This window comes from Chelon labrosus, assembly GCF_963514085.1.
Source record: "Chelon labrosus genome assembly, chromosome: 2".
In the NCBI taxonomy this organism is placed as follows: Eukaryota; Metazoa; Chordata; class Actinopteri; order Mugiliformes; family Mugilidae; genus Chelon; species Chelon labrosus.
In genome coordinates, this window is record NC_140338.1 from 20,363,352 (window position 1) to 20,385,515 (window position 22,164).

The 22,164-nt window shown below is 39.6% G+C and overlaps 2 protein-coding genes across 2 annotated transcripts in view; one reads left to right on the forward strand and one right to left on the reverse strand.

Moving 5' to 3' along the window:
* Positions 1 to 3,267: 3,267 nt before the first annotated feature.
* On the forward strand, positions 3,268 to 15,064 carry lonrf1 (LON peptidase N-terminal domain and ring finger 1). Its single transcript, XM_084554749.1, has 12 exons — positions 3,268 to 3,975; positions 6,440 to 6,558; positions 7,531 to 7,653; positions 9,232 to 9,426; positions 9,556 to 9,769; positions 10,014 to 10,119; positions 10,209 to 10,323; positions 10,439 to 10,560; positions 10,701 to 10,859; positions 11,078 to 11,240; positions 11,403 to 11,555; positions 13,223 to 15,064. Exons 1-12 carry the CDS (start codon positions 3,372 to 3,374, stop codon positions 13,379 to 13,381), a joined length of 2,232 nt encoding a protein of 743 aa, XP_084410875.1. The 5' UTR covers positions 3,268 to 3,371; the 3' UTR covers positions 13,382 to 15,064.
* A 508-nt stretch (positions 15,065 to 15,572) lies between these two features.
* cabp4 (calcium binding protein 4) overlaps positions 15,573 to 22,164 on the reverse strand; it is a 33,173-nt gene continuing 26,581 nt past the window's right edge. Inside the window, exons 6-8 of the mRNA XM_084554760.1 lie at positions 21,748 to 21,857; positions 20,463 to 20,610; positions 15,573 to 15,741 (exon numbers count right to left, since the gene is read on the reverse strand). Coding sequence (XP_084410886.1) covers positions 15,713 to 15,741; positions 20,463 to 20,610; positions 21,748 to 21,857 — 287 coding nt within the window. The 3' untranslated portion in view covers positions 15,573 to 15,712. The remainder of the gene's footprint in view (positions 15,742 to 20,462; positions 20,611 to 21,747; positions 21,858 to 22,164) is intronic.

Consider the following 22,164-nt stretch of genomic DNA (forward strand, 5'->3'; position numbering starts at 1 on the left):
TTGTTTTTGAATGTGTGCACACTTTGGCCACTAGATGGCAGTGTTCATCCACAGTATATGAAATGTTTTGGTCCCGTTCAACCTCACATACAAAAAGTTTCTGCAAATCATTATGGCGATACATACATTACTATATAAATGAATGGGTACCAGCATTGGTAGAAACACATTTTTCCTCGGACTGCAAGTGTATGTGTGGTTCATAGAGTTTCCAGAAATAAAACAAGGGCTTTTAGCTTATCAGGATCAGATAATGTGGAACTCAGTTTGGGGTCAGGAGACTTATACACCCTATAGACTGCTTTTTTGGTCACACTTCTAGTATATGACTGGCTCAGTTGATCCCTAATTGCTAATGTAATTGTACATTTATGTTATAATGGTTCTGAGTTTAAGTAAACTAGTCTTCACAAAAGAAGTCTGCAGCAGCCAGAGCCTCGGCACAGACATCTGTGCAGGCAAAAATGTGCATCATGCATGTCAGCTAAACACAGAAAATGATTTTGACGCTGTGCAGCATGATTTTGTTGTTTTTGCCGTTTTGCATAGGGATTTGATTTTCTGTTGGCTAAAAATTTAACTAACTGGAATGACATAATAGCTTTGGTTTTTGTTTTGTTGCAGTTAGGTAACTCTTACAAAATTCAGTGACACGCAACACATCATGTGGGCAGACTGTTGGTGGATCATTTAGATACCAATGTGCTTGTTATTTGTTTTCATTTCTTTTTATTTGAAACATCACTTACTGTAATCTCCGGGAGATCATGGGTTAGAAGATGACAATCAGGGGAACATGTTGTGAAAGCAGAATGACAGAGAAAGTCTTTGGGGTCGCACAACACTGAAAAGGTGGGCTCTAGTTCTGCTATGAAGAAAGGCCCGATATGTCATGTTTTACCTTTAAACTGCAAGTATATACTGCATATTCACACATACTGTAGTGAAGCATCTGACATATAAGTGGAAGTATTTAATAGTGTTTCTGAAAAGATCATAATTAAAAACCTGAACATGAAGGTAACATGTATTTTCAGGGCATCTGTGCTCTGAATAATCTGCTACAAAGCATGTTTAGGAACAAACAAAAGAATTTCCCATTTAAATAATGCACCAGGCTGTTTTCTGTTTGTCTGGGATGTAATATTTTGCAAATGTGCAGGGTAATTTCTGCAAAACATTCAATCTGATATGAATCACAAATGAAACAAATAGAAAAAAATACCTTGACTATAAAATTAATAAGTTAATCCAGCAGTATTGCATTTTGGCTTTTTTGTGTGACATTCAATATTTATCAATGGGTTCAAAATGCAGCAGATGAAACTGGCAATAGAAACATATTACATAAAGCTGAGATTTAGAGAGATGTTATAAAGTCATATTACACAAGCGGTTATGAATGGATTTTTTTGGGCAGGCTTGTGGACAGGTTTCTAAAACTGAGACCTGCAGTGAGCATCTCTTGTGTTAAGGCCCCAATGATAATTTTCTACCTTTAAACTGAAAATATACATATTCATACTTGCTATTGTGTGTTTTAATACCTATATCCCATTTCCACAAAAGCAGGTTTAAAAATAATAATACTCTTTATTTTTAACATTTTCCACAACGATAAAACAGAAAGGGAAAAGGAAAAACACATTAAAAAAAGGAACTGCATCCGGGATAAAAATATTCCGCCCACTTCCTCCAGATTTCATCAAATTTAGTTTCCTGCAACTTCATGGAGAGAGTGATTCTTTCCATTTTGGATTTCCAGAGGTCCAGGCCCCACTTGCTGCCCATAACCATCAACAGGGAGTGTGTAGAGGTGGTTCAGACCTATAAATATCAGGGTCTACAGCTGGATCACAAACTGGACTGGTTGGCTAACACACAGTATACAGAAAAGGTCAGAGCCGCCTCTATTTCCTCAGGAGGCTAAGGTAGTTTAATATCTGCCAGAAGCTGCTGGACATGTTCTACCAGACTATCGTTGCCAGCGGCCTCTTCTACGCTGTGGTGTGCCGGGGACGCAGCACTAAGAAGAAGGACACCTCGCGGCCGGGCAGACTGATACAGAAGGTGGGCTGTGTGGTAGGGGCAGAGCTGGAGTCCCTGACATCAGTGGCAGAGGCAAGGACCTTGAACAAACTCCGGTCCATCATGAACAATGACCACCACCATCTACATGACACCATAGTCAGGAAGCTCATTCAGTGACAGGCTGCTGTCTCTGTCCTGCACCATGGACAGGTTGAGGAGGTCATTTGTCCCTAACTCTCTCTCTCTCTCTCTCTGGTTATATAGTTATATATATATAGTTATAATATTATATAACTTATTATTCATTCATCTTCTGTAACCGCTTGTTAACTTATTATATAACTTATATCTTTCATATCTGTTTCTACGTAATAAAGCTACTGGACACTGAATTGCCCTCCGGATAAATAAAATATCTGTCTAGTCTATTTATCTATCTATTCCATGGGTTATTTTGTACCAATCATTCAAGCCACTTCTTAGTGATGGCTTTTCTAGCAGCTACACTCAGTAAACCAAGTGGGTATTTTGCTTTTATATTAATAAATGGATAACATATTTTACAAATATAATATAGGGGGTAATTTCTAATCTGATATTAATCACACACACACACAAAAAAAAGAAAAAAAGTCAGTGAGTAAATCCATGGTAGTGTTGCATTTTTGCTTTTTACGCAACGTTGTATTTTGTGAACGGGTTAAAGCTGCAGCAGAAGACAATTAATTACATAAAAACTGAACAAGGTGTTACAAAATCATATTACACAAGCAGGTATGACTGAATTTCCTGGGGATGTTTCCAGAAAGGGTTTCAAAACTCCTGTTTGTTTATATCTATCTATCTATCTATCTATCTCTTACTCACAGAAAAAGGTAATAGGAAAAATAAAAAAGTGTAATAACAATAATACTCAAGTATACAGACAGGTCATGAAAGGTCTATGACAAGTAGTGTTGTGTCACATTTTTTTTTATTTATTTTTTTTATTTTAAAGTTGATATACAGGTTTTTCTTTCACTTTGCTGGGTGGGTGGCTTTAAGGTCTTCACAAGTTCAAATGAGAGAGCTGAACTGCATCGGTCTGTCAGCTCCTCTACGTCTCTTCCGTTGTTATGAAACTTTCCAGCGCAGGTTTTGTAACCGACTCGTTCTGACCAATCACGGCCCGAGTCTGCCGATCACGTGACGCTGCCTTTTTTCTTTTTTTTTTTTTATGTAACGATCTGTGAGAAAGTGCGTTCACTACACTGTCAACCGCCGCTGCAGCTGTAGAAATGTTGAAAGTCGTCAACGGGAGAGAATATTCGTAACATTTTCTCCTTTTCGTCGCGTTTAACATGTCGCTTCCACCGCAAGCGGCGGACTCAGCGCAGGAGAGGAGCTCCTTCTTCCTCGGTGCAGACAGTGACAACGTCTCCGAGGAGGAAGAGGAGGACCACCATCAACTTATACTACAGAAAGCTAACGCGCTAGCGGCTGAAAACTGCCTCAAAGAAGCTATTGACTTGTTTTCAGCGGCTATGCGCTATGGTCCGGTGCGACCTGGACAACTAAGCACTTTCGTGGACTGTATCCTCCGCAACTTAAAGAGGAAATCGACTGGGCCGGGCGGATTTACGGGCCAGAGCCGTCGGGGCAGCTCCGGGGATGACGTGTTTGACTGTCCCAACTGTCATAGCTTTTTGGGGGAACCTGTCACCCTAGCTTGTGGACATTCGTACTGTAAAAGATGTTTGAATCGACGGCTGCTGTCCAGATGTAGGCTGTGCAGCGAGCCCGTGCAGGGCGAGGAGAAAGCTAACGTGATTCTGTGCGGACTTTTAGAGAAATGGTTCTCGGCCGAGCTGAAAAACTCCAAAACGTTAGGTGAAGTGGACGCGCTGTGTAGGAGAAAGCGCTACCAAGAAGCAGTGTCGCTAGCAACCGAAGTTATACAGTCAGGTGAGTGTTGTTAACGTTAACGTCCGTGTTGTCAAGTCAGGAGAGGCGTGTCTACTGCGCACTCTCCGTACGCGTGTCAGGAATATAATGCCTTATTGAACCGTTACTTGATCGATTTGTGTGAACGTGATACTATAACAGTCGTTGTTGCCATTGACACCAGAGGAGATATGTATTAGTGAGCTCTACTGACCGACATTTTAGACACTACCATTATTGTCTTGTACCCTATATCTTGCCGTTGGCTGCTTTGTAAGCTGGTGGGCCATGCTTACGAAATTTCACAGCCTGCGCATGCGCGCTCTGTGCAAGTTGCATAAGGCAGGTCGTGACACACTGGGGCAAGTTTTATAACTTATCAAGGGGAGGGCATTTATATTTTGTTATGATGATTAGAACGAAGAACGGTTTAATAAATTACTGTACAATGGGTTAAATGTTTGTGGGCCGGTTTAGGAGTCGAGGAAGGCCGCTGGTCCAGATAAACACTGGCTAACTCATTTAAAGTTATGTAATGAGAAAAAACTAAACTAGGTTACTTATGTGAGCATGATTTGTAAGTGGGAGGTTTGTGGCTGGAAGTTTTTTCAGTGAAGTTTTTGTTTGCCAATACAAGTTTGGACAGGAAAACCCAGCGTAAGTGAAAGTAAAATGAGAAAAAACCTCCTTTGGCCATGAAACAACTGTTCCTCATGTAAAACATATAACCCACCGTGGAGTTGGAAACATGCTGCACATCCACAGAACAGCTGCTAATTAAAAAAGTATAAAAAAACATGGTTAAAGGCTTTTCAGTAAACATATAAGCCAAAATGTTGCAGTGCATCCATAACCACTAAAATGACATACATTTATTATTCCTATTTACTTGCTTTATGCTGTTGGAGTTAAAGTGCAGCTCTCATGCCCAAAATTGGAAATCTGCCTGCACCTTCAAGATACATAATGACCCATGTAATATGCTGAAGCTGTGTTGACCTTGCCCGTTACTCAACCATTACCAGCAGAAATGTCTAGTGAAAGACTTGACCTAAATCATTCTGTTACTTGGAAGGATTGGTCAGTCAGCTGGCACAATGTGAATTCATTTTATTTCATTACCAATAAATGGCAGTTTTTGAAGGACTTTAAGGCAGTGGTTGCTGCTTTTTTCTTAGCCGGTTAAATGTGGAGTTTGAGATTTGGATTTCTGTCATTTAAAGACTCACCTTGACCTCTATTGAGGACATTATTAATTGACTGATTTATCTCATTTCAAAAATGAACCTTGTATGCAACCAGATTTTACTGCCTAGCCAAAGTTAAATGATCAGCTGCTATTTCTTGTCTCTATATTTATATTTGGTGTGCATTTTCCAATGGGTATTGAGTAGTAGACTGCAAAAACATAACATCCATTAACAGTATGTGGAAACAGGCCGCCCGTGTTCCTATTTTGTGTATCTCAAGTGGATAAAAGCAGTGAACTGTGTGAACTGCAGGGCTGCGGCTGATACCACTGTAGAGGTCATGCAGTCGTAACACCTGCTTTTGACGGTGCTGGACCGCAGTGCTTCAGACAACCCTGAGAAGCGGGGCAGAAACTTCCAGCTATTTAGGGGGGTGCTGTGCTGATGACACAATGACTAGACAAATTACAAGTGGCCCTGCTCGTATTAACATCTGACACACATCAGAAAAATGAGCCCTTGCCTTAATGTGTCTAAATGAAAGGTAATCCATTACTGGGATTGATGGTGAGCAGTGAGCTAAAAAAAAAAGAAATCGCAGCCCATTCGATGAAGAAAGTTAAACTGATGGAGCTCTTGATTGAATGCAACCGAATCGACAAGCAGACTTCATCAGTCCGTAATGTCTGCAAGATAGATTACTTTAAAAGAAACTTGCTCACAACAAATTGCCAGAGTTTGGGTAATTATGTGAATGTCAAACATTGATTTTAATGCAGCCTGCTGCAAAAGGAACGTGCTGTACGTGGCCATGTTTGGGCTTATTTTTTTTTTTAATAAGACTTAGTTATTGTTTTACCAGGAAAAACAAAAACAACAAAACAAAGATCTGCTGTTATCATTCTTCTATGATGGTTATAAAAGTGTCAGGAGTTGAAGCTCTTCTTCCTTCTATGAACAATTATGGCAGTAATATAAAATCCACTGCTCTTATGCAACTTATTTTGGCTTACACAGTTTGTAGAGAATTAATGACACAGTTAATGTATAATTTGGGGTTGTCATTTCATGATTCTTGACTTCCAGGAAATCCTCTCTGTTGGGGTAAACACCACTTACCTTTGCAATGAGAAAAAACATCAAAAATGTTCCCTGTAAATTATAAACACTATAATATCTGTGATTAACTGTGGTGTTGCCCGTGTGGTGTATGATATTAACCAGTTACTGAAAGATTTCCAGTATTGTTAATGATTCTTTTCTTTTCCCTCTCCTTTTACTAATTTCCCATGCAGATCCAGATAGGACTGCGGTGGTGCGACTGTCGCGATCGGAGGCGTACATGGCTCTTAAACAATACCGCTTGGCTTTGGACGACACAGAAGTCTGTCCCAGGTCGAGCTGTTCTGCTGAAGTAGGTCACTCTCAAAGTAATAATAGAAGTAAAATAAATGAATGCCAATAATAACCTTAGTTTTGCAGCACCTTCCTCACGCAGAGCTTCATACGGTTGAAACAGAATTAAACCCTAAATACGACAAACGTTACATTTCCATTGTGATGACACAAAAGTCAGTGCCAGGCAGTTTGTTGGTGCCACATCGCTGGTGGCGTTGCCAGGCCGTGTACGCACACTCACCCAACTGTCTTTTACTTATTAGAGTCTGGCTTGTGTTCATCTGTTACAGTCTGTGCTGATGTATTGGTCAGCCAACGATTACCAGGAAAAGGTGTATTTTAAGAAAGCTTCCCTAGAAGCCTTAGACCTGGACCGTCTTATTTGTAGTGACGTTGGATTAAAGTTGCAAGGTAATGACTTGTAATTTGTAGGTCAGTTTGCAGATTCCAGGTTAATCGTTTATTTGTTCTATAACAGAACTATTTACATCAACTGGATCGATGTTTTGGCAGCTGATCTCACTAAATCATAATCCAAGAATAATTAGGCTGTGGTGATCCGATTTGTTTGTTTGTTTATGAAGCGTATCTGTTAGAGCCCTCATGCTATTTTTAGTGTTGTGTGAAACGACTTCTCTCTGGGTAAACATGTTACAAAAGAGTAGCCTGACTTATGAAGGTTTTCTAAACTGAAACCATGAATGCATTGGTTACGGTCAAAGCTGTTAATGACAATTACATCACAAACAAGAGACCAAGTGTCTGCGTTTAACCCTGGGATATAATTATTGGTAGTAAAACATTAGTCAAAGAAACTCATGTCATTGACAAATACTCTCATACTCTTTTATAAAAACATCCAACTCTAGCTTGTGTTGTTTGTGTGCAGACATGCGGTAGTGAAATATTCTAAGCATGAGAAATATTATCCAGAGTAAACATGAACGCTGATACAGAAGTCAAATATTTGTCTCTATGATGCCCTTAGGCTCTGTTTAGGAAAGCAATGGTGCTGCATGAGATGGGCCAAGTGGACGAGTCTCTCCAAGTCTTCCTCCGCTGCCTGGCCGTCGATGAGGACTTCCCCTGTGCTAAAAGACAAGTGGAAAAGGTGAGTTTAGTCTGCTTGCTCCGTGGGAAAGATGTATTAAACTTTCAATGGCGATCATTTAAGTTGAGGTCATATTGTATTTATCATTGCTTTAAGGAGTCACGGTACATATATGTGTCCCACTTCTTTGTTTTATTGGGAACATAAAGCTGTCTCGTAATGACCATTATTGCACAAAGCCATTTGTCCTTTTTTTATGTATAGCACCTGCTGTTATACTGCATCGCCTTAATGGTCTCTTGTCATGGCAGGGATCTTAAAATCCCACTCAAGCTTTATGACTAAATAAACTGTTAAAATGGAAACATGGTAGTCAAGCTGTTTTATAAGCATCCCGATGAAAAGTCTTGACTTAATGAATTGTCCTGTAGTGACAAGATTATTTTGTCTTGTTTAATTTAAGTGACTCGAGAAAGTAAGATAAAAACAAAACATCATAATTTGGTCAAACCTGAACAATATTAATCAAAAAAGTGACTCATCTCTGCAACTGCACACTTATTCAAAAGAAAATAAATCAAGACTTTGTTCTTCCGCTTTCTCAGCTACGAACATGCTCCATTCTTTTTATCTTCCTGGGATCATCTGTCATGGAATTGCATAAGTAGTTAGTGGGACAGGTCTTGTGACTCGGCCTGTAATCATGTTAGAACAGCTAATTAGACGGGACACAGCACTGTAGTTACATAAGTGACATGCAGTTAATTATTGTACGCAGTGCTACTCACATTCTCAGATTTGTGGGACAGTTCATGGCCATTTAGCATCACAACAAGCTCGTATTGTCATCATGTCTGAATCATCAGTGCGTTTAAATTGATTAGGCTTGTTGTTAAGGGTTGCTGGTTGTGTTGGCGTCTTATCTAAGTTCCTTATCCTTGTCATCTGACATCGATCTGCTGCAGGGTGAGAGCTGGACAGTGTGCATCAACAGACCATCGTATCAAGATGGCGCAGTTTATAAACCCACATATGGTCTCAACAGCCTCCTCCATGTCAAAATAATCACAGCCTCCATCCTAACTGCTAAAAGATGACAAGGTGTTGAAATTATGGGCTGGGCATATTGTTACATATGAATAGGAGTAAAAATGATAAATATGCAAATGTAAATAAAAAAAATATGATTGTTTATATTTCCCTTCTCCACACGTAATGATTAAACCATCTTTTCTGTTGTGTATGTGCCTAACAATAACAGAATGAAAGACGACAAAGTTCTCTGCTTATCATTTATTGGAGCATCTAGCATCATAAACATACGTAGAACATATTTTTTCCCACTCAAATGTGAATACTTGTGCACAAGTTGATAATACTTCAGCTACCATCAGTGCTGACACTCTTAATTCTAAAAGATGCACTTCTGAGGGAAAAATGCAGATGAGTTCATTAAGGAACAGCTCGCCTGCATGTTTAATTTGATAACGAACACCGCCAAGGTCTCGTGGTTAGATTGTATTTTATATGACAGCCAGACTTTGATTCATGTATTTCATTATTCGTCTTGGGTGACTCTGGTGTCTCATGAGACGTTTTGTAGTTCTGCTTTGATTACAAACGAGTTGCTTTTTGCAGATCCTGTGTGACCTGCTGTCACCGGCTGACGAGAATGTCAAGGTCGGCCTGAGAGAAACGACGCAGAACACGTTGCCTCACTTGCGTAGTAAAACCCTTGTGGCAGATGCTCATGCTCAAACACAGAGCCCCGTCCAAAGACAACACCAACACCAGGGCCGTGCTGCGTCCGCTCACCATCTGGACAACCAAGAGGTACTGGCACACTGAGTTATGATACGCAAATCTTGTAGCTTATTGTTGAATTGACTCAATGCATTTGTGGCGACACCATTTAAGGATCCACTGTCGTCTTCTTACCCTAAGTTTTCTGTCATTATCCAGAAACGCTGGGAGAGTCTGGAGCGCCCAGGACTGAGCCGAGCTCATTCGCTACGAGTGCATGGCTCTGGTAGCGGTGAGGAGGGGCTTAAGAGAGTTTACTCTGCTCCTCAGCTAGGGGACCAGGAGAAAGGGAGTCTGCTGAAGAGGAAACTATCAGTGTCAGACATAGAACCATGTGTTGTGGACAGTGGAAGTAGCAAGCACAAAAAACAAGGTGAGGTCTTCTTCTTCTGTATTTTAATTTAAAACTCAAGTCAATTCTGCTTCTGTTGAACTCAAAACTTAAATAGTAGTAATACACTTTGGTTTTATTATTTGCTGGAACATATTATGCATTTTGCAGGCGTTGATGTTTTTTGTACTAACATCATGTGTAGAATAACATGTCAGCTGATAACTTGGTACAGCATGGAAGTATAAAACTAATAAAATGCTTTCTTCTATTTTCTCAACTTCAGGTGTGGCGAAAGGCTCCAAACAGCAGACTGCCAAAGCTAAAACCTGCAGAAGCGTTCCTGTGGATCTGCTGGACTCCAATGACCTGGAGTGTTCTCTCTGCATGAGGTAAGGACATGCTTGTACACCTAATGTACACACCTCACTTCAGCACTAAACAGCCAGAGCTGACTATCGCTTCCCTCTGACCAATGCAGATTGTTTTACGAGCCTGTGACTACACCATGTGGGCACACGTTCTGTAAAAACTGCCTGGAACGCTGCTTGGACCATACACCCCAGTGTCCCCTCTGTAAAGAGAGTCTGAAAGAGGTGAGAGAACAGTCTTAACTTGTCTGAAATCTGGATATCGGTCTTATTTAGCTACCATTGTGCTAATTAAAATATGTGTTCATTAATTCCTGTTATAATTGTCTTGTCTCTCCAGTATCTAGCATGTAGGAAGTATATGGTAACAACTGTCTTGGAGACGCTCATCAAACAGTATTTGAGTCAAGAGTATGCAGAGAGGACTAAAACTCATCTGGAGGAGACCAGGGAGCTTTCTGAGTAAGCAGCCTTTCAGTTCATTTATTTTCTGCCCATCATGTGGTAGATTCTGATGTTTGTCATCTAGTGTTGCTGTGTGAAGAAGATTCAAACTGGTTTAAATGTTCTGAACTGACTCACTCTTTGCTCCCCTCTCTTAGCTTGACGAAGAATGTGCCTATCTTTGTGTGTACCATGGCTTACCCCACTGTGCCTTGCCCCCTGCATGTCTTTGAGCCCCGTTACCGCCTCATGATTCGCCGCTGCATGGACACAGGCACGCGGCAGTTTGGGATGTGTATCAGCGATCCCCAGAAAGGGTAAGCATGCACAGAGACACTTGGTAGAGGTTTGGGAGATGTAGAGACCTGTATACAACATCAGTCATTAGTAATGAAAGCAGTTCCTTAAAGTATTTATGGTTTGAATTTACTGCTGTTCTTACTGTAAATATAAATTCATGTAACTAACATCACTTCACTGAAACAATCTGGCAGAGCCACGTTGTCTAAATGAATCACTGTATCCACCCCTGCAGGTTTGTAGATTATGGCTGCATGCTGATCATCAGGAGTGTCCATTTCCTCCCTGACGGACGTTCAGTAGTGGACACCATCGGAGGAAAGCGCTTCCGGGTCCTTTCTCGGGGAATGAAGGACGGCTACAGTACTGCTGACATCGAGCACTTGGAGGATAGTAGGGTAAGAACCACGAAGACAATCACTTTTGTTTAAGTCCAAGTTTTGATTTGAGGTTAAGTGTCGCATTATGCATCTACATCTACCACTTGTTAATCCACACTAGATATTTTAGCTATTATAGACACATACAGGTCTCTCAACGTATTCCTCTTTGTCTGTTAGGTGGAGAACAGTGATGAACTGGAGAGACTGCAAGAACTGCATGATGCAGTGTATGAGCAGGCCCGGGTCTGGTTCCAAAACCTGAAGATCCGCTTCCACAACCAGATCCTGCAGCACTTTGGACCAATGCCAGAACGAGAAGCTGATATCCAGGTAGAACTCAGGCACAGTTTATACGTACTGCAGAGATACATATTCTTATGTTTCTAAATATATTAAATTAGATAAAGTTTATATTCTGCACCGATCTTTCGGCTTGTTAAACTAGAAATGTGTTTTTGTTTGTATTAAGCTGCAGAAGCTGTTAGACACACACGGTTGCACTTTGCTGCTATAGTGGAAATGTCTCTTGAGGTGTTGACTCCCCACAACAGGATCCAACATGAGAAACTGTATATGTGGTATTTGTCATTTTATACAGCCTGTCTTGCAGGTCAGTTTGTAAAAATGCAGCACAGAGTTGGCAGCTGAGTTCACAGTGGGGCGGAGTGTAGATTATTTTTATTTACTGAACTGATATCTGCTGAACGGAAATAGTAATTTTACTGACACTGAATGGATTGTAAATATTGTATTACTGATAGTGGAAGACAAAGTTCTTAGTCTGTAAGTGAATCATCTCATGACTCTTCCCTTTTGGTTAAACGTGCATTGCCATGGATTCACCTGCCTCAAAGGTCCTAATACCGGAACTCAGTTATTGTGTGTGCTTAGCTTTGGCTTTGGCTCAGGACCTGCCTGCAGCGCTGAAAAGGATTACAGCTCCGTTCTTAGGAAGCCACAGGGCGGAGTCTTTTGACAATATAGGCTAAAGAGCTTAATGGGGGCTTCATAGCTAATCCCACTGGCCGTGTTTCGTCAGAACGTTGTCATGTAAAGAATCCCCAATTCTACCACGTGCACACTAAAAAAAAAAAACAAAGCAGCCACCATGATTTTGTTTTGTAATCTGCCTGCACAGCAGTTCTCTATTTTATGGCCAGGGCAGAGTGACATGTAGCACAGACATCATTCTCTTCAAATTCCTCCAAGTATTAAGCACATTTTATAACTAGCTCAGACTTTCTAACTCCAAGAAACTCTGACGCTGTCAGGACTTCCTTGTGCAGATTACTGTAAATGGTCATTAGTATTTTGCTCACGCCACTGTCATAGGGCTGACTAGTTCGTTAAATCACCAGTGATGTAACTGGAAGACTGTCAAGCATACTGGAAAGCTAGAACTCAAAAGCAGCTAGAGGCCTTTATAAATTATTGAATGTGCTATAGCTAGCTTGGTGCTTAGTACCAGAACATTTTAAAATACATATATTTATATCAGCAGATTAGTGATTTCTAGTGTACTTGGAATTGTTTTGGTTCACTCAATACATTCATCTCCATTCATACCTTCAAAGCCTAATCGTCGGGAGGAGGTGTCGCCTACTAGTTAGAGAAGCAGCTCTGGGACTGTAAGGTCATGGCTGCGTTGTCTTGACCCAAACCCTGGGTGCTACATACACTGAATGTATTAAATCCAAAAATCCAAATCTCTGCCCCGTGAACTGAAGATACAAAGCGTTAGTCTACTCACGTGTTCAGAATTCAATTAAGGTGGATATGGAATAACTGGAATAACATTATTAGTTTCCACAAATCTGTGAACACAGTCATTCCAGACACAATATTCACATTGATGTCTTCAGGAACATTCTAGGCAGCAAGATGACTTTCAGATGTCATTAGTTAGGCTCACAGAAGATGGTTGAAAATATACTTTGAGTTTTGAGGAAGTGTTTTGGTATTGAACGCAGTTTTCACTCTTTCTCCGTGTTTTCTAGGCAACTCCAAACGGTCCAGCCTGCTGCTGGTGGCTGCTGGCTGTCCTGCCTATCGACCCTCGGTACCAGCTCTCGGTCCTCTCCATGACCAGCCTCAAAGAACGCCTGGTGAAGATACAGCACATCCTCACATATCTCCAGAGCATCCCCAGCAACTAGAGCTTCCCCACAGCAAACAGCCTTTGGACTTTTTGAAGTGACATTTAAGAAACCCCCCCCATCAGCATCTCACCAGCGTTTGTTTCTACAGCCAACTGTCTGATCATGTTTCTCTTATAGCTACAAAACTCCACATTGTATAAAACACACACCACATCAGTGTGAAGTTACAACATCCTTGAACTGTGGATCATTTAAACCAGAGATACAGTGTAGCCAAACCACCTCAGGGTTGTTTGTAATCGCAAAAATTATTTAAAATAAAATGGACAGAAACATGACGTCAGTCGCTGAGAAATTATAAAGGACAGTTACTATTGCACTTGGTTAATATTTTGTGGATGGTAGTGTATCTTACAATCACTTGAGTGTCCCTTTTTGTGATTAGTTCATTTGAAACTGAGGTGAAAAGCTTCTAATGTGTTTGAATGTATGTTTTTTTTTGTTTTTTTTTGTTTTTAATTGTTTTTAATTTGGTGAAACCAGCGAAAAGAGGTTTGGTCTCCTAGAAGACTTGTTTTATATATGGAGAGGTCAAAGATTCTTTGAAACAAAATCCTAAATGCTGATAATCCAATAAGTGACGGGAAAATAATACTATACTATTTAAACAGCACTTTAAAATGACGCTTGCTGATGACATGTAGTCTGGTTTGGAGGATCCATTATAAAGAGATAACACTTTGCTGTGCAGAACTTAAATGCTCCTCCACAGCATGTGTACCAAACACTGATAAAAGTATTAACTCCTTTCTGAACATCATGTTTTCTTCTCTTTCTTCTCACTGCTCCCACACACTTACCATGCAAAGCGCACAGCTTCCATTTCTGCCTCTACAAAGTGGCAAATAACTTCATGTTGAAAACACGAGACAGACTTTCTTCCTATCTTTTGAGTTTCTTCCAAGTTCACCTGCAAAGAGTTTTCATTTTGTCCCTATAACACGACTTTGGAGGTTGTTGCTTTTTTAAAACACTTCTTCCTGTGACAACCTCAGGGTTGGCCCTGTCATCTCTTCTGTGTGTGGCTCAACCGTAAAAAAATAAGCCTTATCTTCCAAATGTTTTGTCTGTCATGGGCCTGAGAGTCTGCTGGAGTGTGAGGATTGTGCAGTGAAAGTGTAACAGTTGTTATAATTGGTCTTTGAAACCAAAACAACTAAAAAAATCTGCTTCCCATTCAATTAACTGAAACTGAATTAATATATAAGTACAAATATATTTGTACATTCTGACCGTGAAATTGTATTACTCGTTTTAAAGGGGTCTTGCAATATTATAACAAATCAAAGCCAGAAAAAAACAGCATGTATATGGCAAATGGGGGATCACTGTTCCTTAAAAGCTGCTCTTAATCTGCGAGGGGGAGAGAGGACTGCCTTTGCCTTACACCATCTTTGCATTGCGATCTAAATAACATAACGTGTTGGCTTGGTTACCATTCCTTTTTTTTGCCATAGCATGAAGTATGTTTTTTGTTTTTTTGTTTTAAAAAAAGAAAAAATCCTGAGATAGTTTGAGCTACAATGTCTTCATAATGTCTACAAGGAACATGGAAAAAAAAAAAAGGTCAAGGATGTTGTATGTAAACCATTTGTACAAAGGCTTTTTGAACAGAACTTGCTTTTTGCTCAGATGTTTTAAGTTATCAATTTTCAATAATAAATGCAATTCTTTTTTCAACATCAGCCTCAGAGCCTCATCTGCCTTACACCTCACGTAAAACTATAGGACCAATGCTCGTGACTCAAAAAGCTACAGAGTCAAAGAAAAAACATGCTTGAAACTGGTTCTGATGTCCTTGTGACCAAACAAATCACTCTCACCAGAATGTTGCTATTTTTCTGAATGGCTCAAGGTAATGTCACATTTTTTAAAATATAGCCCTTTCACTTTAAGACCGCAAGAAGAGCACAGGAACAAGAGCTGTATCAACTCAGAGTGAGTTGCTGACTGAGAAATGTTAAGCTTAAAGGGACAGTTTAGGCATCAAGTTCTTTAAGAAACAAAGATAAAACACCAGAAAAAAGTAAAATAAAAAATCTTTGAGATTTGTTGTACGTGTTTTAGCCTCAGGGGGGCGACAGTGCAGCATTGCTACATCCATCCTAGCATTTCATAACTCACCCTTTACCCACTTGCCTTGATCAACCTCAATTTATCCAACCTCAACTTTTATTATGAAAATACAGACATCTCTTTTTTTTTGGAGTCATACACATTAAATATACAATGTCACAAAAAATAGTAGGACGCAGACAGTGAGTTAATGGTGCACAGCTCAGGAATCCAGTGCTGCCTGTCCCATCTTCCATCTTCTTCCATCAGAGGTCATCGTGCAGACAGCATCATAACAAACTCTGCAGGGGGAGACAGAGACACCAACAGATGTGCTGATAAGTGCTAATGACATTCTAAAACCATAAAAAGGAGCAGCATGGCATGCAGTTAACCCATATGGATGCTTGATGGAAAGTAACACCATTCATAGTGTAATGATGTAAAGTTTCCATCATCCCCAAGCTAAGGGTAAGAAAAAGTAGCACTGATGAGGTGAGGTATTAAAGCCAACCAAGGAGAAAGGTCACAGCTTTTAGTTCAAATTTTATCTATGACAGTTTCATGTTACTGATGTTTAAAAAGATATACATGACCCTGGCTGGGATTAAGCTCAGGCCTTAAAAGTAAAAAAATATTATTATTATTTTTTTTTATGCATGTGCAAGAGGACTGGGTAGCTTGAGGCCCCACTCCTCCAATCCCTTTAAATTTTATTTTATTTTATTTTATTTTATTAATAAAAACAAAAACCAAAAAAACAATTAACAACTGATAATAATTTAGATATAAATAAAATGGATCCCTTAATAACCTTTCACCTTAGGTCATTCCCAACCAAACGCTCTTGCGCGCTACCTGGAAGCAAAGTAAGGTGTCAGAAGGAGAAAAAACATAAACATTAGGACTTAAAAAATGGGCAAATTCAAAATTCGGTAAGTTTCTATTTTTTGTTTTTGATATTTTGTTTGTTTCTTATTTCTTTGTTGTGTTTTGTAGTTATTTTGCGTCCGCTTTAGGCGGTGTACTTTACAATACAAACGTTTTTGTTTCTTTGCACTTTTCACAGCAGCCGTTAGCCGCTAGCTAACAGTTGTTAGCATAGAAGCTAAAAAAAGTTGCTGTTTGGGAAAAATGTATACTAGATATTGGTAGGCGTTTTGTTTCTGTGTGTATCAATTACTTTCATTTGACTTCGGTAAAATTAATTTATTTTATTTATTTATTTGATACGGACAGTGCGCATTAATGAACATCTATTCAGACAGCATTAGCCGTAAATATACCGGATTATAGCAACAATGCTAATTTGCAACCGCACTCTCTAGGCAGGTAACACAAAAACATGATAAGACATATAGGACAGAGCATATCAGGACAATAAGAGGATATCACAAGACAGTGCATTACTAAGAAAATAAAAGGCAGTGGTTACAAGACTGGTTTGCTTTCAACCACTGGATGAGGTGAGTTTTGAATGTCTTTCTGTCTTTGCTGTTGGAGAAAAAATTATAATTTTTCTATCAAGTATAGTTACCGCTACCTGGCGTCTAATTTAACTAATCCTGCATGCCAACTGTCCCTCTGTGGTTAATTGTTAGTTGGTTTTACTCAATTTAAATTGAATTTAAGTCACGTTTAATAAGACCGTCTGACCAGTCTCAAGAGACCACTGAACGAGATGTGTGTGAGATGATAGAATCTGAATGGATTTAAAGAGTATGATGATGAGAAGAGCTGCTCAAAAGCAAAGCCGTTATGTAAGATGTTCAAGCTAGAGGTAAAATATTGTGGAAGAACCACAAATGTCTGATACCACTGAAAACTGTAATTTGAGTTTTAAGTAAAATTGGTTGAAAACTGAAATATTTCTATATGGATTGATAATGAATTGTAGCAATGTTGGGCAGAAAAATCGTTGGGTGCGATTGATATAGTTGATTGATGCATGACCCAAACTTGTCCCTGAGCATTTGCTGCAATAATGGTTTGTTTTTCTGTCCATACACACATCAGTACTTATGTGTTCGGCATTGGGCGATGAGTCACTTTATTTATATGCGGACTTTGCTAATATCTCAAAAAAACAAAAACATGTTTCTTTATAGTGTTGTTTTAAAATCTTGTTCTAAGTGGCCCTTTTCAATTTTGAGCACCTGCCCCTGCCCCTTCGTGCTGTCCTTCTCAGTTTGTTCATTTCTCCTCGTAATCAGCAATCAGTTGATTGCTTGTGTTTCAGCTAACGGTACTGACTATTGTGAGTTCACTTGTCAATCAAGACAGCTAAATCCATCCAGTCAATCATTTCTTCCATTTCCCATTGTCCCGTTTTCCCGTTTTGACAGTAGTTGTGAATCCATTGATTGTTTGGGCAGTAGTTTCCAGTAGCTTGTTGACCTGGTGTAAGATATGTAAAACATGTAAGACTCTGCACGTGGAGCTAAACTGGACGCATAAATTCAAATGCTGCCTTGGAAGCTAATGATGATAATGAAGAGCGCCTGCTTATTGATCCCGTCTGTGACTGACACGCCTATTCATATGTCCTCAATAATTGTAATTGATTGGACTGCTGAGACAAGACAAACAGGATCAAACCCCTAAGCCTGTAGTGTGCTGCAGCCTATAATCACATAACACGCGTGTGGTTTTGATGGCACCTGCTCATATGCACGTTGACATGCACGTGTGTGTGTGTGTGTGTGTGTGTGTGGTAGCGTTCCACTGTATTGTTTATTCGAGAGGCAGCACATGGTAATGTAATTTCTTCACAGTCCTTGAGGTGTCCAGTGGTGTCTGTTACTGTGTGTAGCGTGTGACAGCTGTCCAGGCATGTATATCGATTGTCTTAATGCACTGCTGATTAGATTGGACTTGCCCTTCCAGCCAACACACCTTCACTTAACCACGCACCATGTCCCAACTCACCCTTTTCCCACCTCATTTCATGGCTTTGTCCTTCCTCTGGTTTGTGTTTCCCTACACCGATGGTCAGTAACCTGTTTTTGTCAATGATACGCTCAGGTTCCCCCTTTAACAGTAGCTTACCCTTCATATACCAAATGTGTTTTTATGAATGCATCATAAATTACTGGTATAAATAAATTGTCAAAGTACAGGAAAGCTATATTATTTTTTTCACAAATTCAGCCGCTTAGCTAACATTTTCAACAGTTTAGTATTTACTCATAACAGTCTGAACTACTTGTTAAGCCAGCTATTTATCACACTTTTAGCCAAATGTGGATTCATTCCATTGAGCCACAGTGTTTCAACCACTCACTGACTTTGGCAAATGCAACTTCTTTTATTGCTTTATAACGTCCACACAACACGGTGACAAATGGGTGGTGATGGGCATCTTCATGACTATGATACATTCAAATAGAAGCAGCACACCATCCATTTGCTTGTTTGCTGCTTATTTTGCATCTTTATCACAAACATGTGGATTAGTTGCTGCAACGTAGGTGATCAAGATCTTCACCAAGCTCATCAGTGGTGTTAATTATACAACATGACATGTAAATTTGCCTGGAATATATCAACACGTCTGAGTATTTACGTTCATCTCCACTTATACCGGCTCAGGCTGAAATATGATAAAAAAAAAAAAAAAGCCCAAACCCGAGTGTGGGAATTCAGAGGCCCAATAGGAGGCCGCCTTTTAAAAGATTTTACTGACGACCACAGCAGCACAAGCGCTATGCATGATCACGTCAACAGAAAAGGTCCATTGGCTGCACACTATACACTATTCACCACATTACGATGTAAGTGCCTCTATATAAGTATTTCATTCTCCTCTTCGGTACTATTAAACCATAAAAGACAGAGTGGATACAACAAGGTCATTAATAAAGTGCCAGTCAAACCTTGTATGAAGGAAAATTAATTGGAAATTGTGATGGAAATTTCACATTTATCTTGTTTCCTACAGCTGGATTTATACAAGTGAACAGAAACAATTTTTCCTTCAAACTGATTGCATTCAGGTGAAGTGATTGCTTTCAGGTAAAAATTGTGACAGGTCTAGTCACAACTGCTTGAGGCGCGATATGCTCAGTATTTCCTTTTCATGTACAAATGTTCGCAGTATGCAATGTAATTTGATGCAACAGTGCACATGAGATGGAGACATTTGTGGGACTTCTTTGTGAACTTAATGCAGTTTTGCAGAGTCGACGTCGTGTCTTGATTTCCATCTTAGGCAAAAGCAGATGCTTTTGGCTGATATGGAAAGCCATTGAAGTTGAATCACACTCGACACTATCTATGCTAATTGATGACAAAATGTAGTAAACAACATCTCCCTAATTAGGTATACACTGAATACATTAAAACTTTTGTGATGATGAATAGTATCATCATCACATGTACAGTCATACAGTATGTACAGTCATGTACAGTCACAATATTTATTTCTCTATTTATGCAACAACCATGCATGTACAGTCAATATTTATTTTTGTATTACTATTTTTATTATTCTTCACTGGGTGTATTGGTATTCTGGGCTTTTTATACTGTTTCCTACATGTATGTCTGAAAGTGCTGGTTGCGATGGAGATGTCAATTTCCCTGCGGGAACCTCCCAAAGGGATCAATAAAGTCGTCTATCTATCTATCTATCTATCCGGTAAAAGTTTGAAAGGGTTTCTTCATTTAATGTTTGAATAAAAGGCTGAAAGTTGATAAAGCTATTGCTTAGTGCTAAGGATTATTTGACTACTCAGAAAAATAATTGAAATAAAACTAAAGAACTGAATAATAATAAATATTATATTAAATATTAAATAATAAAATTCAAAAATACTCAGTAGATAAATGTATTGAATTTTGTATTGAAGTTTGTAGCAGCCCTAATGCAGATATTAAATTAACTAACAAAGTCACAACTCATAATTTTTAAAATGAACTTTAGGATTGATTTATTTTAAATAGCCCACCCATTCCCTTCACAGTTTTTTTTACCTGTCTGTCCTTTCCTACACATTCTCCCCTCAAGTACCGAACTGCTCACCATCAAAGTCAATGTTGCCGTCTTTGTTGAGGTCAATGTCGCCGAGGATCTCCTCCAGCTCGCCTTTCTTCAGCTTCTCCCCAAGGAGGGTCTTCATGCCCTCTTTCAGCTCATCGAGCGTGATCTTTCCATCACCGTCACAGTCAAACTGCGGTGTGTGGGGTGAGTGAAGAACAAGAAAGTGGGCACATACACATGTAGTGAGCAAGCAGAGACAAATCAATAGATCATAGGTGAAGAGGATTTAACCGACACAAGGACTAGAGAAGTCACATGTTTCTAGGATGAGGAGACTGCAGGGACTGCATAAAGAATAATAACATAGAAATTAAAGTTAAGTTTCACTTTTAGAAAATGACTGCTTGGTGACTCTGGAAGTCTGAAAGTGTGAGAGTTTGAATGCATTTAAAATACTCATTTGTCCAGAGTATACTATTCTCTGAGCTTTCTGATGTTTTTCTTAAAAAGCTGTGAGTGCTCATGTTTTTTGTTCTGCCTGAAAACATGTGAGGTCCTGGCTTTTTAACAAGAATGATATGGGGCATAATTAATTGTAACTAAGGGTCTTTAAAGGTACAACTATAAAGTGTTTGGCATACATTTTAATTATCTAATTCCTTATTCCTTTAAGGACATTTCTCTGACAAAGCTGATGTCCAAGTTCTCCCTTGCTTTTATATGAGAGAGAAACGTTGCCAGACTAAACACACGTGGTTAAATTTATAACATTAATGTATCTCAGCAACATATTGCACACCCCCAAGTTCTTAGTTGTAACCATCAAAGAGTGCGTTATTAATACTGTCTGTTTTGCAGTATCCTATCATGCAGATACGGGTTAAAGATATGAACGCAGACTTGTGACGCTTGTAAGTAACACAATCACCTCATTTGTTTTGCCTAGTCACACATCACATGAGGGCCTCGAGCCTCTGTGTTGATATCAAACTCAATAGAAACCATGAAGGTGCCACAGCATTTCAAATCAAACAGGCATTTCTAGTTAGCACAAATAACAGGTGAGACTATGAATTATAGAATAGAAATTGCGGCTGCTGGTAAGGCTGCATGAAAGCATTACCCATATTAATATTTTCCTCTTCTCTTGAAACCCTTTCTTCTGTATTCATAGCCAGCGAGCCCTCCTCTTTCAGGCTTGTTTACAAGCAAGAGTCATGCACTCTTGGCACCCTCTAAAAAAAGGGTCCTTGGAAGTACTGTCAGCACCAGGCCCAATTCACTTGAAGTCATACTTCTTCACACTTTCTCGCTGGGGACCTCTTACCTGTTTGAAGGCACAGCGGAGCTCTTTCAGCCCGACCATATGAGCGGTCTCAGCCAGCATCCTTGGCCCCATTAGCTCGCAGAAATCATCAAAGTCTACGTGACCACCCCCTGCAGAAAGACAGAGGACATACATACTGTATGCAGACACACACGGGCTGACTACCAAGTAGTAACTTCTGTGCCTCTCTGAAGTGTCTGTGCTGCACATGGAGGATGTTGGCACATAAAAATTATGTTTTACTGAGTTACCTATCCTTTATTACTGAGTTTATTTACTGGAGTCTTAATTTGAACTGAGACTCGTCTTGTTTAGGAAATCTGTCTTTAACTGATAAATGAGTCAGTTGCCTGGTGCAGCAAAATAATTTTACGTTTCCACTTTTATGTTAACATGCCTGTAGTAGTTTGATCCATT